General features: G+C 36.5%; 1 protein-coding gene and 1 long non-coding RNA gene across 2 annotated transcripts; one reads left to right on the top strand and one right to left on the bottom strand.

Annotated features, from left to right (window-relative positions):
• Nucleotides 1-986: 986 nt before the first annotated feature.
• LOC149677175 (uncharacterized) lies at nt 987-8,990 on the bottom strand. Its single transcript, XM_089838197.1, has 4 exons — nt 8,312-8,990; nt 4,172-4,465; nt 3,718-3,948; nt 987-1,232 (listed from the first exon to the last, which is right to left on the bottom strand). The coding sequence occupies exons 1-4, from the start codon at nt 8,762-8,764 to the stop codon at nt 1,119-1,121; spliced, it is 1,092 nt and encodes a 363-aa protein (XP_089694323.1). The 5' UTR covers nt 8,765-8,990; the 3' UTR covers nt 987-1,118.
• Nucleotides 8,991-10,012: 1,022 nt separating this feature from the next.
• LOC149677174 (uncharacterized) lies at nt 10,013-11,842 on the top strand. The gene is made up of 3 exons (XR_016366582.1): nt 10,013-10,206; nt 10,271-10,754; nt 10,851-11,842. It is a non-coding gene; the product is annotated as an uncharacterized LOC149677174 (long non-coding RNA).
• Nucleotides 11,843-14,877: the final 3,035 nt, after the last annotated feature.

Here is a 14,877-nt window from a genome sequence, read left to right as displayed (position 1 = left end):
GTAACAATAAAAGTTTTCCGGTGGTCTAAACAGTCTAAACGGCACGTTTTTATAAGAATTTCCTTTCTTTCGTCCTCAAAAGAAGTAAAATAAATTGAATCAGCAACGCGAAAGGCGCAAAGGAAAAAAAAAGTTTCAAAGCTAAACTACATGTCAAGTCAAAATAAATGAAAAACACTCATGTAAAATTCATAAAGCGCTTTCCAGTTCTAGAAAAGAAATATTTTCTATCGTCTAGTTTCCAAAATGTACACCTAAATATGAAAACGCCATCAGGTATTACAGAAACGTGGACAAAGGAAAATGTTTTTACCGCAAGATGTTTTTTATATCAATTTTCTGCCCCCTTCCCCCCCCCCAAAGAAAACAACACTTCGTAAACTATTTGTTTTGTGATTGAGGTTTAGAGACTTTGAGGTAAAAAAATATATTGATTATTTTGATCTATTTTATGTCTAAGGAGAAACAGGACTCGTTTTCGTGTAATAAATTCCAGTTTTCAGTATATTTTAAATGAAACTATTCCTTTTACACATATCATTTACCTATCCATCATAATTTTCAACATAGCCTCAATTTTTAAGTGTTAAACAAGCTAATAAACTCCAACTTTCAACTTTAGCTCGCGTTTTGTAGCTTTGCATTTTTTTCCTGAGCTAACGCGAGGTTTGGCGCAATTTTACAAGCGCATGCGCTACGCGACGCTTCAAAACGCGCGCTAATGTGTTGCAGTAAGCTTTAGTGATTGGCCCCTCGATAAGACATCGTGAGGTAAATAGATTGGACAGTCCTAAATTTCGATATAATTTGAACACGTGGATGATTGATAATGTTTTTTGCGGTTTTCGAAATGCAATTATTTACCAATTATCCAACCATAAAGGTTTTTATAGGTGGGCAGTTAATATTGAATATATTGAAATAAAACGTTGCCCCCGTATAGGATTAATCTCACGTGTTTTCAAACCCACAAAGAAAGGGAGACGTAGGGTAAAAGTTTTTATTAAATTTAAAGGTATTTCATTATAATTTATCGTGACATATCCGGAATTATATGGTTTTTGATATATATATAGAAGTGAAAAATATATTTATAATATCGAATATACCATATGTAATTAACGGTAAATGTAAATTATCACAGTTATAATTAGAAGTATCGTTAAGATCAGAACGAATGTCGTACTTCGGGTGTGATCCGAGCATTGTTGAAAATGGTTTAAAAGTGCCACCTGAAATATAAATAATTTTAATTTGATTATTTCCGTGAACTTTTGGAAACAAAAGATCTTTGAAAAACACATAAATTTGGTTCATATCAGTCCACAAGTACGAAATTTTCAAACTTTCTCATCGCTAAATTTTGAAATTTTCAAACTTTCTCATTACCGAAGTTTGAAATTTTCAAACTTCCTTATTTATGGACCGATTTTGACATTGTTAGTGTTATTTTAAAGCTCTAAACAAGCTCTATACGAATCTGTAATCAGACCCCCAAAATGTACTTCATTTGAGGCAGTAAGTACCATCGAAAACATTACCCAAGAAGTATAGTATTTTCCAATCGCGTTAAGCAAAGCCTAACCTAAGATTAACGAACGTTTCAAAGTTACTTCTTGGGATCACGTGGCTAATGACCCGAAAATAGTATCAATAATAAATGATATCCAGAGCGAATTGGCTGGCGTTTTGGTCCTACTGTATATTCGAGACACGTTTTACAAGCACCAGTACGTAATGATTCTTGAGATAGCGAATTAGTAGGCCTATGTCGTCTGCCAACAGAATGCGCGTGGAGTTCAATAATATGGTGGGATGATCTCTGCCAGCCCCTTTGATTATATATACTATAAGTCAAAGCAATTTTCTTCAAGATAATAGACTACGACATATATGGAAAAAATCGGAAATGACTTTCTGCAAATGTCAAATTACATCCTACCCAGACGTCCCACTCTGAAAGAACAATACATAAAAAGCTACCTTATACTTATTTCCACGACATTAAGCACCTTAGACTCGTACTTTTCTTCCATATTGATTATTCTGCCTGAAAAATATGCCTTGGGTTTTCTTATCTCAGAAGCATTGGGTCGAAAAACAATTGGAATTCTTTTGCTCAGATGGATTGTTCTCTTAACGGAAGCCTAGACCTTATTTATGACCAAGGGAGATTTTCAAGGCAGTAATAGCCTTGTATCTACTGTAATCACTGGTTGAAACATATTATGATGAATGTGGGATGAACTGGAGTATTAATGAAAAATTATAGGAGGGTCTCTCATGGGTATAAAGCATTTTTACATAAAAAAATACCAGATACCGGGTTCTAACTATATACAGGGTGTTTCTCTGAACATTCCCAGGTCTTGCTGGGAATTAGGACTTGTAGAGAGAGTGTATTCGAGATTTTAACAAAACACCCTGTATCATGGGTGCTTTTTTTATTAAGTATTTTGGTAGCTTCTCTTTATCTAATAGGGCGTATTTCTCAAGGAAAATTAGATTGCGTTACAAACTTGAAGGTATTAAATCGTTGAAAACGAGGCGAGTCTATTTCAAATAGACAGTAAAACCTTTTCCCTTTCTTTTCGAATTAGCATCATTTTAAAACCTTTTCAAAAATCTAAGTAGCGTTTCATTATCCCTTTCATTTTAAGCAAGCGGTTTCTGACTTTAGTATTTTCTTGTTAAGATAAGATAGGGATTGCAGATTGAAAAGCGTTTTAGGGAAAATTTGGGCCCCTAAAAAGGTATTTTACTCTGAATTACTAACCTCTAGAGGGTTTAAGAAATTGACCCGAAAATCTGTAGCACCCTAGACTTTAATTCTGTTAAATAAAATTTCATAGGAACTTGTAGGCCTAATTTAAAAAAGCAGAAGCCTACAGTTCTTTCCTAGAGTTAAGCCTAATTTTAAAATGAGAGTTGAAAAGCACGTGCTGTGTACATTTTTCTCTCGCCAAACTTGAAAGATATCTAGTTACCATAGATACGTAAGATTTTCGTAGACATTTCTTAAACTCTCTAGGCCTAATGTAAGTTTTGAAGAAAGAAGAAAATATTAGTACCTCATTTTGGTACTGTACCTCTTAACAGGGAATATAAAATTCAATTTATCACTCTTTCAAAACTTCAGCTGGCACGAGGCGAGAGAGGCCGAGCGAGGCGTGATTCAATCTCGACCCGTTAAGGATAAAAACTGGGTAGAAAAATATTTCGAAACTAAAAATTTCGGTTCTTTGATAGAAATTTAATTTTTGATAAAGTTCATAGGGTTGGACTTTTTTTTTGTTGAAGAACCCTCAATATTTTTTATTAAATATATATAGTTTCAAAATTGATCCCCCCTCACGTTAAATCCTTTCATCTTCTTTTGGAAATACCGGATTTTACCAAGGTATTCAGTGTTGCTATGGCAATAGAAAAATTTCTCTCGAGTTATAGGTATAAAGGGATTTCAGTTTTCAATGAGAGAGACATTTTAAAAGCGAAAAATCCCCTTATTTTTAAAAGGACTAGATTTGTAGGGATTCCGTGGTAGCAAACATACTTCACGAAAATTGAAAAACCCCAAAGATATAAGCTTAAATGTTTGACAAGTTTTTCAAGTTGAATATCAGTACCAAAAGCCCATAAAAAATTCACTTCCGGTGAAGTGGTAGGTTAGGTCATTTCCACATTCATAATAAACTCATAAATATTAATCTTACGTACCCAACCTCCTTGAGCGGCGATCCAACCAGCTAAATTCCGATCAACAACTTTCCCCACACATTCCACAAGACACAGGACCAACTCGGGTCTTCCTAGCCTGACGCAATCCAACGCCAAAGCTCCAGCAATTGCGAAAAGTGCTACAACACGTCCCCAATTGACCTCTGACCTAAATAACTCTCTGGCGACGGAATGAAACAGATTCTGAACCGAAGTTTCGTTTGGAAGAGACTGTAAACACAAAGAAAAATATCAATTAAAAATCCGCGAAGGGCAGTCAAAACTTTTACCCCCACTTTAATTAAAATTTTCGGAAGAAGAGAAGTGAAATAAAACAGAAGTTTTCAAAGTAATTGTGGGTTCGGAAGACATGAAAGTGCGTAAACCCCATATTTGCCCATGGACGCCATTTTGAGGGTATAATCGACAATTTAACTACGATATACCTAATTACCTGAACTCCAACATTTGACGTGACGCTTTGAAACAATTTGGGATGTCTTCGTTCCAATTCCAAGCCAAGTTGACGGATTTCCGCACCAACTGCGGTTAAGGCTGCTGATGACGATGACGCGACATTAGCGACGCTTTTAAGCCTTTGTAAGCCTAATTTCTTTCCGGCAACCGCGCATGATCGTAGTCGAGTTCGAATGTAACGGCCACAAAGAGTTTTTGATTGGTCCACTATGTCCTGTTGCGAAGTGTGTTGAGTACGCCACACCAGGCGACGGGTCACGGCGTGACCTACCTTTGAGGGGTTAAAACAAATTTTCAAACCTCTTTGTCGAAAAATAACAAGTTGGGAAAACCAAAATATTACCTCTCCGAGTCAAGAGGTCTACTACTACAAACTTATTTACCTAGATATGGAATTATTTCACTTTTTTGAAGTAAAAATTTACGAAATATTGAAGCAGTATTCCAAACAAAGCGAACAGTAAAGTAGACGACATTTTACATCCAATAAGGATAAATCTTGGACACATGGAAATCAGTCAATGGGGAAAAGAACAGGAAATGAAGTCTACGCTTCAGCTGTTTACCCTATATTATGATAGCTACATTCACAACTGGTTTGCAGTGTAAACACTATCGTCTCGTCTCACCTCAACAATATTCTTAGTTTGCCAACATGAATGTTAACGTTAAATAACACCAAAGCTAAATTGTACCTAGACGCACTAATAGTTAATGCGCACCATAAAGAGAATAATAAGTCAGTAGCTACTACCCGTTTACCATTAGCCCTTTAACTAATCTAATTGCCACCATGATCTTTTCCTCTATTATAAAATCTTAACCTGATTATTTAAGAGTGTATTAAACTTTCGGCTCACTCTGAACCGTTAATGTCTCTTCATTTCAGACACGAAAATCAAAGCCAAAAGTTTACTTCACCTCAGGCCTCAATTATTTACAATTTGTTTCACTAAGCCTATTGCGGATAATACTTGTTATACCCGCCGGAGTCTAGGTCTTAGATTTCTTCATGAAGTCACTAAACCAAGGATTATTCTATATACAGATGTAGTATAGCTTAAGTAATATATAAACAGCCATTTCAAATAACAATATTAAAACAAATCTTTGGAATATCAAAATGAAACAGAGCTTTAAAGCTACAAAAGTACTAAATGCATCATAATTACGAAAAATACTTCCACATATTCACTTTATATTATGGAAAAAGGGAATATTAAGGTTCTGTATGATTTCTTAACACATCAACACAAGGCTAACTGCTAACGCGACGCACTAGTGTAACAATGGACGGACACACACAGACAAAAACATAAGCTGCTTTTTAACTCTTTCCGTATTAATTTTGAGTTGAGAAACAAGATTATCTTAAATATTAAAATAAATATAATTAATATTAAATATTTTCTTCGTCAGTTGTTTGCCTTATTGAGCGTTACATCGTTTTGATAAAGAACAATTAAACATTCTTGAGAGACTTGACTAATATTGGCGTTTGAAATGAAGCATACGCCGGTTGCTTCGCCTTATTCAAATAGGTAGTATATAAAGGATTCGAATCGCAGCTGTAGATAAGAACATCGCAATTGCGTGAACCTTGGAGGAAGACCCCTCCATTGGAAGGCTAGACGTTTCTCGTAACCCTAGCCGATCGCCGCGTATGTCTTAACCTTAAGGATGATGGTGGTGTTAGAAGCCAGGTATACAGACTGGTGTCCATGTGGGATGGACAAAAACAAAGACCAGAAGATGGTGGTGTTAGAAGCCAGGTGTACAGACTGGTGTCCATGTGGGATGGACAAAAACAAAGACCAGAAGATGGTGGTGTTATAAGCCAGGTGTACAGACTGGTGTCCATGTGGGATGGATAAAAACAAAGACCAGAAGATGGTGATGTTAGAAGCCAGGTGTACAGACTGGTGTCCATGTGGGATGGACAAAAACAAAAACCAGAAGATGGTGGTGTTAGAAGCCAGGTGTACAGACTGGTGTCCTTGTGGAATGGACAAAGACGAGAAGGTGGTGGTGTTTAGAAGCCAGTAAGTACAGACTGGTGTCCATGTGGAATGGGCGAAAGACTAGAAGATGGTGGTGTTTAGAAGCTAGAAATTTCAGACTGGTGTCCATGTGGGGTGGACAAATGAACAGAGTTGTTAGACAGGCAATGGAGTAATAGCCTGTAAGTGGAATACAATTTCCGGGACTGTAAATGCGGTCTGGAAATTGAATACACGTTTGCTCCGATCTGCAAACTGCGAACGCGGTCACGTGGGTGTAACAACAGACAGACAGACAGACAGACAGACACGTCGAATTTAGAACCTCTCCGTGACATACGTCACTCGGAGAGGTAAAAACATCGAAGAAAATAGAACTTTATATAAAACTGCAAGAAAATATCCGACGCATGTGTAATACCTCCGTTTGTGTATTTAGGGTAGTTAATAAAGTATACATACATTCCCTAGAGCCGGTACACTAGTACCTGCCTTATATTGACTTAAAAGATAAAGGTATACTAAAGGTACAGAGAAATACTTGAAGATAATTAGTTAAAAGGTTCAGACGTTTATTTTTGAGGCTAATAATTATGTATAATATTTATCGGTATTCATATTTTTATCTACTAATTAAAAAAGTAGGATTAAACAAGCCTAATTACTTTATTAGAAAGGTTTATAAAAGTAATCGTGTTTGTATTTCATCTTTCCTTTCAAGCGCAAGCGAGAGAGAGAGAGATGTTTCTCTGCAAAGCTTCCAAGAACCTCGTTAGAATTTGCACGTGGGGAGATAAATTAAGAATTAAAAGCTAGTTATACATCTACGCTTGTTCGATTCGTTTGTACGACATTCATTGGACTAGTAGCGAATAGAAAGGACTTAAATTGGGCTTCGCTATCTTTCAAGGGTTTGTTATTTTAACTAGCAGAAATTCCCTTCCTATCTAATCGAAGGCACCAAATCAAAGACGATAATAAAGAGCTTGTTTTAAATAGAAATGAAATAAATTTGAATTTAAATTCAAATTAATTCATTTTTCTTTCTTTTAAATCGGAGTTCATTAAATAATTTCGTTATTTTTTAACTAAGGATTAAGTTTCGGGAATTCGACAAATTCTTTCTGATAATAATCTAAAAATTTAATTTAATGTAAATTTAATTGGATTTTTTTTTTCGAATTTATTTTTTAGGTAGATGTAGTTTTAATATGGAAATTATATTGGTTTGAGATACATGGATATGAAAGCCCCATTTACAAGTATCTAAATTGATGACACTCGAGTTTTTGAGTGGTTTTTAGAATAGTTAATCCAGGAGTTCATAATAACCCCCCTTCGGGGGGGAAGTATGAAACTGGCCATAGAGCTAATGGTAAAAATCGCGAACAACAAGATTCTGTCGTTGCGCATAGAAAGGATTAGCCTGTTTATGGACATACAACCTTACAGTATATCGTAGTGGTATCTATGCTCCTTGGTTTTCGTTTCAAAACTTCCGTTGGCTGGGATCCCCGTCGAAAAGAAAAATGGCGATATGGTGGACGTAGAAACACGTTGCAATTCTTTTATTAAAGATACTGCGAATAAATTTGTCCAAACCGTTTTAATTTAACCACGGAATTCTCACTCACACATATCACAACAAAACATCATTGACGATCGTTTAAATGTTTTGTAGAAAACTAGAAACCCGGACTAAAAGCCAACTTCTTAGCCAAGGCTAAATTTACACCGTTCCGACAGAAGCAGACGTGAGCCATTTTCGCTCCCAAAATCACAAGATAAAAATAGTGCTAAACCGGAAGTATGTAAGTTCATGCGCGTGGGCGCTAAAAATGGGGTAACTATTTCTTTGGGAGTTAAACGGTGTATGAATCCGCTGAGCTTTACGGCGAAACTTTGTTGTTACGGGCTTTTTAACCAGTTTCGTACTTCGGGTTATTATGAACTCCTGGTTAATCTAATGCGATATGAAGTTTCATTTACATAAAAAAATATCACTAGGTCTACGTGTCATTTCAACTTAAGCTGAAAATCTATCGTGTAAAAATGGTTTTTGACAACCCCACAAAATAAATAATAAATGTAAGACATGAAAAAGGTCAATTATTCACCTGACTAAACTTTTTCCTCTTGGATAAGGCGGCTTGAGCTTCGACGGCCGCTGTGTAACACGATAAGGAATGTCCGGCGTTGATATTAATACTGGCCATGCTACTTTTTCTGGTCAGCATAGAATGTCCTCCTCCTCCACCACCCACCGAATGACTACCACCGACACCCGCGCCGGAACTTCCGTTTCCATTTCCGCTTCCGTTCAAATCGGACTTGGCCAAGACACCACCACCACCTCCTATGATGGTCTTGGCGTGTTGCAAGACGCTTCGACGCGTCTTGACCGAGTCCGGCGTGTTTCCGGCGGGGAGCACCATGGCGCAACCACCTCCGCCGACGTCCGTGCAGCCTGAAGACTGATCTTCACTGCCGAACAGGAAGAGCGAATTGCTTCCCCGAACTGCACTCTGAATGACTGGAGATTCCTCCTCTTCCGAGGATAGTGATAGCATCGATGGATGTTTGTGCTATAGAGCGCCACTCTGTGTGTGGTTCGCTTTTAGCAAAGACCTCTAATACTTCAGAACCTTTTTTTCTTCTCTTTTCTTAATCTCGGTATGATTTCTTATTTTCTTTAGACCTAATCCATATCTCTATAAGACTCCAATTCAGAAGTTCAATATTTGAGGTAACCCTAACTCGTTCTTGTTTCTTTTATTTTAGTTCTTAATAGAATTCTGATAGTAAAGAATCAGTTTAGTCTAGGCCATCGACATTTTGAGAGAATTCACAACCTTGTTATCAGTTACCCCTCAAAATGGCAACAGTTCCAACTGCAACCTTCTGGACCTGTCGCAACACTAACGTTTTTACCTGGTTTTAAGTTGATAGCTATTGGCAACCTTGGAACCACCTAGGAAAGGGTTCAGATAGAACGTTTTCCCCTGGGTTAGCTCAACTATGGAATGAGTAGAATTTAACGTAGAAAGAAAAGGTTTGTTAGGAGAAAATTTGCCCCTTTTAAGGTTACAATAAAGAGCATCAATACTGGTACGAGGATAAGGGTAAATTCAAATAACCATGATGATATTTTCGAAAGAGGTTATTTTCTCCCTTCATAAACATTTTACATTAGCTAATGAACCTCTGTTTCCAGCTATATACGCATCATGGAAGCGGCACTATCTCGGAATGTAATTTCGTTTGGATTGATTTACTAGTTCAAAGCTCCTAGCTTTCAAGCTTTCAAGACCTTTGGAGTTTTCGCGTCTTGAAAGGGAAGATTATCTGGAGATTATTAAAGGCGGGCATGCTGCGCTCCGCCAACTCAACAGGTAGATTAGAGAAAGGGCGAACTCCTTAGAAGCCAAATTTTATCGAGGGGCGTCGTAAAACGTCATTTACGTCTTCTTAGTCTTACCTGGTTTTAACGATTAGTCTTTAAACGCAATTAAATTTTATTGGCTAGTTTAATCCTTAAGGATTTAAGAGAGGTTTTTAAAAACCAGCGAAGTTTTTAGAGGTGGTAGGGTTAAGCTTCACTATTCTTGCACCATGTTTAACAGATGTTAGGGGGATTTCACGCGGACTGTTTGTTAACAAAGGAATGTACAATCATAATCAAAAATATTTAATTTACTATGTTATTACGAGTATTTTAGCACACCTACGATTTGAAATAAACTTCTTATCGAAGTTTATCTAGTTGAAATATTAGCACAATATAATAAAGACCTACACACCCAAGATAATCCCATCTTTTCAAGCTGCAAAATCCACATCACATCACACCATATTCTAACAAAAGCAAACTTTAAAATTTATACGAGCTGGTTGGTGGTATCTTCCTCTAAACAAATATTTATCTTGTATGCATACGAAATCCCAACGGCCCAACACACCTGCCGCAGGAATGTTGACAGATACGACGTTCGTCAATAGATCAAACGGGAAGGTATAGTTCAATCCCTTAAACAGTGACAAGTATCCTTGACTGTTGACTTAACATTAAACTATAGAACCGTTATTACCTGTCACCAGTTGCCAAGGGTTACAGAGTTTAAATCAACACTGACGTCTATAGTAAACTTTTTCCTGAACAGGGAGGCTATTCAGGATTTCAGGTACCGTTAGACTGGTGGAGACACGTTGACTGTGTACCCAGTCTTTATAAAGGAGCTATTGGGAACACTACCGCTCAATATAAATAGGGTTTTAATTTATTCCGGGGCATCGTTCGAATGGATTTAAGCTTTAGGAAAAGCTGCTTAGTAGCCCAGATTTGCTCGAGCTTAGGGTTAGGAAAATTTATATGAACTTAGGCCTTGTACGTGCTTAAGTATGTTTATTCTGTTAAGTTTCTATTGTGTTATGTTTATAATAGTTCTTTGTTCTTCCGTTTTCTCTACATACGTGGGACTTTTTTTTCTAGCTAGCTCTTGTAAAGATGGGAATACTTTCACTACAATTTATGAACTTCAGTAAAGGCGCTGTAAGATAAAGGTACTTCAAATTTTTTTAGCTCGGTTTTAATTTCTCTTGGGAGTAATATCTTCGTGTTTTTTCTACAAAATTTTTATGACTTTTCTTTTTTGCCAGAGTTTATTATGAAAAGCAGTGATGCGGTTGAAATTAGGCTTAGCGCTTAAAGAAAATCAAATTATACATGATTTTAAGATGAGACCAAAATAGTGCATGGAACAAAGGCTTAAAACTTTGTATAACTTCCTAAATATACGTTTTGAAATTCAACTTAGTTGTAAAAATATGTGAAAGAGATAAAACACCCTATAAAATATCCTGTTGATCCCAAAAACACGGAACCATTTGTCACAAAGTATTTAGATACCCCCATTTTGTTTTTCATAAACCTCATAAATCAAAAGTCTGGAGAAAAGTTTATATAAGATTCTTCAAGACTGGATAATAAGTGTTTTGAATTTTCCCTTGGTACTAAAACAGAAATTGTTTAAAAGCGAAATATTGCGTTCCATAACTTCAAAATAATATACTTCCAACAAGAAATCTGTGATTTATGATAAAATATTCCGTTTAGAAGTATTCCATTACAAGAAATTGAAACATTAAAGATGTAAAATGTTAGGCCTAAAAACTGTATTAGATTTATGAACAGCCCCCATTACCATAATATAATATTCTTTACTACTTTTTCGACTCGATTACAGTTTTGCAATTTGCTTAATATAATCCAGTGCGTTAAGCCTAGCGCAAAAAAAAACCCCCATTCCTTGGGGGCATTTTCTGATGGGTTTACTAAACTCAACTATGAGTTGGGGGTTCAAACCACATCAAGAAGAACGTATTAGTAGAATTTTTAACCCTAACTTCGCCTCCAGTCATGTTTCCCCCGGAAATTGGATGATTTTATGTCTCTTACAATGCCTAACGATAATCCAGCCTTCCGTAACCATGGTTACCAATGTTCTCCAACCTTTAAGCACTCTCTACCTCTCTCGATCTCGCGCGCTCTCTCTCGCTTTGCATTTCTGTGAAAAGCGTTGCTCTTGAGCTTCTTCAAAGGGAGGATGAAACGTTACAATTCAAAGACTATAATTTTCAATGCACTCAGAGCTTCCAAATGTTAATAATTTAAATTAATAGGTATTACTCAGTTTACTTAAATAGCGTTTCATACTGTAATTGATTTAAAATAGAGCTTTAACTATTTAGAGACGGTTTTCTGAAAGATGTTAGTTATAAGTTCACTGCTACTTTAAGAGCTCTGAAAATTCTCTTTTAAAATAAGATTCCACGCACGCTTTCAACTGTAAATTACATAATCAAATAAAAGTTCGCCGAGAAAGAAGCGATTTATCACGAAAATGAATACAAATTAAGCAGAGAAAGGGACCTTAAAGAGGGATTATAGCTAAACCTCCATTAATCTTTGTTAATTCCTCTTCGGAGTCCACGTCTCAGGGAAAGTTTTCGCACCGAAACGTTTCCCTACAAGGTGGCGCGACATAATTAGACCGTCTCTCAATCGTAATTAAAGAGATTAATACGCTGTTATTATTAACTGTATATCATCTTCCATTCTCAATTAAACGTACTTTTTCATTAAGTAAATATAAAGAGATTAAAAGGAGATTAGGCTTAGTATCGATCGGTGTCATTGTAGATGGCGACATGCTTTTTGAGATAACATTTGGAGACAGGAGTCTTTGGGCGGGAAAATTAATGAGGCAGATACGCTCGCGAGTCGCGACAAATTAAATTCTTCAGGATTCGCTTACAGTACAGAAGATTGATTATTGTTAATAACGAAACTTAATTGTGTTTACGATGAAAGTGGCAGACTTTATTGATTATTCTTAGGATGTGTTGGCTGGGTAAATAGAAATACTAACTGGACTGGAGTTGGCTATATGCAAGGTAGGCCTTGGCTTGTTTTAAGCTTTATTAGGCCTAAATCGAATTCTGCTAACTGCATCTTCATATAAAGTTGTAAAATAACGGAAATTGGGTATAACACAACCCTAAATAAGACCTAACACGCTAACCTATAAAATTGTTTAAAGTTACGAAGTAAATCCTCAACCAATCGTTAAACGAAATCATTAAGCGGCGCAATTTAGAAAATGAACAACATATCCGATCAATACTTCTTCATTCAGTGTATGTTTAGTTTTAAAGGGAGGTGGGGCTAGGAACTAAATTGGAATCGTTCATTTCCTTGATCGCTAAAAAAGTGAACCTCTTTGGCAAGTCAGGAAATTAAAGTCGGTAGACCGGAAAGAAGCTTTAAAAAGTACATTAACGGCTTTCGTTTCGGACCCTAAGCCCGAGCTAACGGGTCTGGGAAAACTAACGAAGGAACCACGAGGGAACAAAGGGGGTATACTGGCTAAGAGGCTCGTTAAAAAGCTCTTTTACTAATGTCTCGCACCATTACTGTCAACACGTTCGGCTCGTTTACATTGATTAGGACTTGGGCAGAGAGGGACAGCCATTGGGACGCACCAGGGGAGCAGGTACTGGCGTCTTGCCTTCCATATACCCCTCCCCCCCCTCCCGAAACACAGGCAAGGCAAGTGGTAAATATAGACAATAGATGAAATGAAACGTTCTTAATGTCCTAGTCTCAGCATACCTACTATACTTCTCCAAAATCTCAAAGCACTACCTGTCCAGACGAATTAGGCTTAACTGGGATGTAGTACTATACTATAGGATGGGACATAAGTACTCTTGCAGTGACTATACACTTACCGTACTGTCTTTATTTACTAAGAGGTTTCGATTTACATGGTTCACGCGCCAATCCTAAAACAAAAGGCGCAGCGCGATAAAGACCTATAGCTTGCTCCATCTCAAACCATGGGAGACAAAATAAGCTTGGCAATGAATCATCAAGGCAGCCTCGGTCCTCCTGCTTCTACTGGTAACTGGAGTTTGGTACAGTCGAATTAAGGTTCCGTTCGATATTTCCAAACACACAGAAGCAGTAGTAGAGTCTTATCTAATCGAAATTTTTGTCAATCAACCGTAACGGACTATATAACTACGTCCGTTTCTGATCGCTGTAAATTTAGAATCAAGGCTAATGGATAGAGTTTGTTAGACTCTTGTGTATAAACATTTCAGTATATACAATCGTTACGCTTAAGGGTATCAAATTAATTAACCGATTCATGTATGTATATATATATAATTAGGAATCATGGTTTATCCGGCCTGTTAAATCAATCGGAAGTACGTAGGTTTTTTTAATCAAGATTCACGCTAAGCTAAATGTTTCAAATCTTGATTAGTGCACGATTTCCTTATATTATTAAACGGAAATTTTTATAAAAAGGGAAGTGCATGCTGTGTCTTGGTGGTAGAACCTGTAACACTTTCAAAGTACAGTAATAACCTAACCACAAAACGTGAATAATTTATAATCAGGTGGAAATTGCAGCGCCTGCAACGCTATTTCACTTAAACTTTGTTCTCATAGACTTATCACAGCTTACAGCTTTATTTTTAGTAACATTTCCACCTCAAAAGGTTCTGATATTTTATTGAGATTAAAAAATATCAATAAATATCGGGATAATTTTGAAAAATGTTTTCTCGTAATTTGGCAGTAAATTATTCGGTGTGAGATAAACTAAGGCAACAACAACAATTTTACCATTGTTGGGGTGTATTGTATATTTCAGTTAATTTCACTGTTTGAGCTACTGTAGCCCTAGCAAATTAAGTCTGTAAATATAGTTTATTGACCGTCATAACGGCGCCGGTCGTCAACGTACCAACGAATGATCACTTTCTGTGTGGCCGTTAGTCAAAATGATTCGAACTTATAACTTATTTGAAGGACACAATAGATAGCAACCAAAAGAAAAAAAAATCCATTCCCCATAAAAATAAAAAATTAATAACAATAATTCAGTGAAAACCTATTTCTTATTTTATCACTTGAGGCGTACAAAATTCGAAAAAAAAAAAAACAAGGTCAAAGTTGTCAGTTTTTGGAAGCCAACTATAACTTTTATTTTCGAAATATTTTAATACTGTTTCTACTTTCTATCTATCTTTCCTGGAGAGGTTAGAAAACTCTCAGCCTTGCTAGGCTACTACAAGTCCCTACAATGAAGGACATAGTTTAAGAGAAAGA

The sequence above is a fragment of the Phalangium opilio genome, unplaced genomic scaffold, assembly GCF_054372755.1.
Source record: "Phalangium opilio isolate 3A_F unplaced genomic scaffold, DU_Popi_V2 ptg000045l_1, whole genome shotgun sequence".
Lineage (NCBI taxonomy): Eukaryota > Metazoa > Arthropoda > Arachnida > Opiliones > Phalangiidae > Phalangium > Phalangium opilio.
Note: the sequence above shows the minus strand (reverse complement) of the source record. Positions and strands in the feature narration are given on the sequence as shown.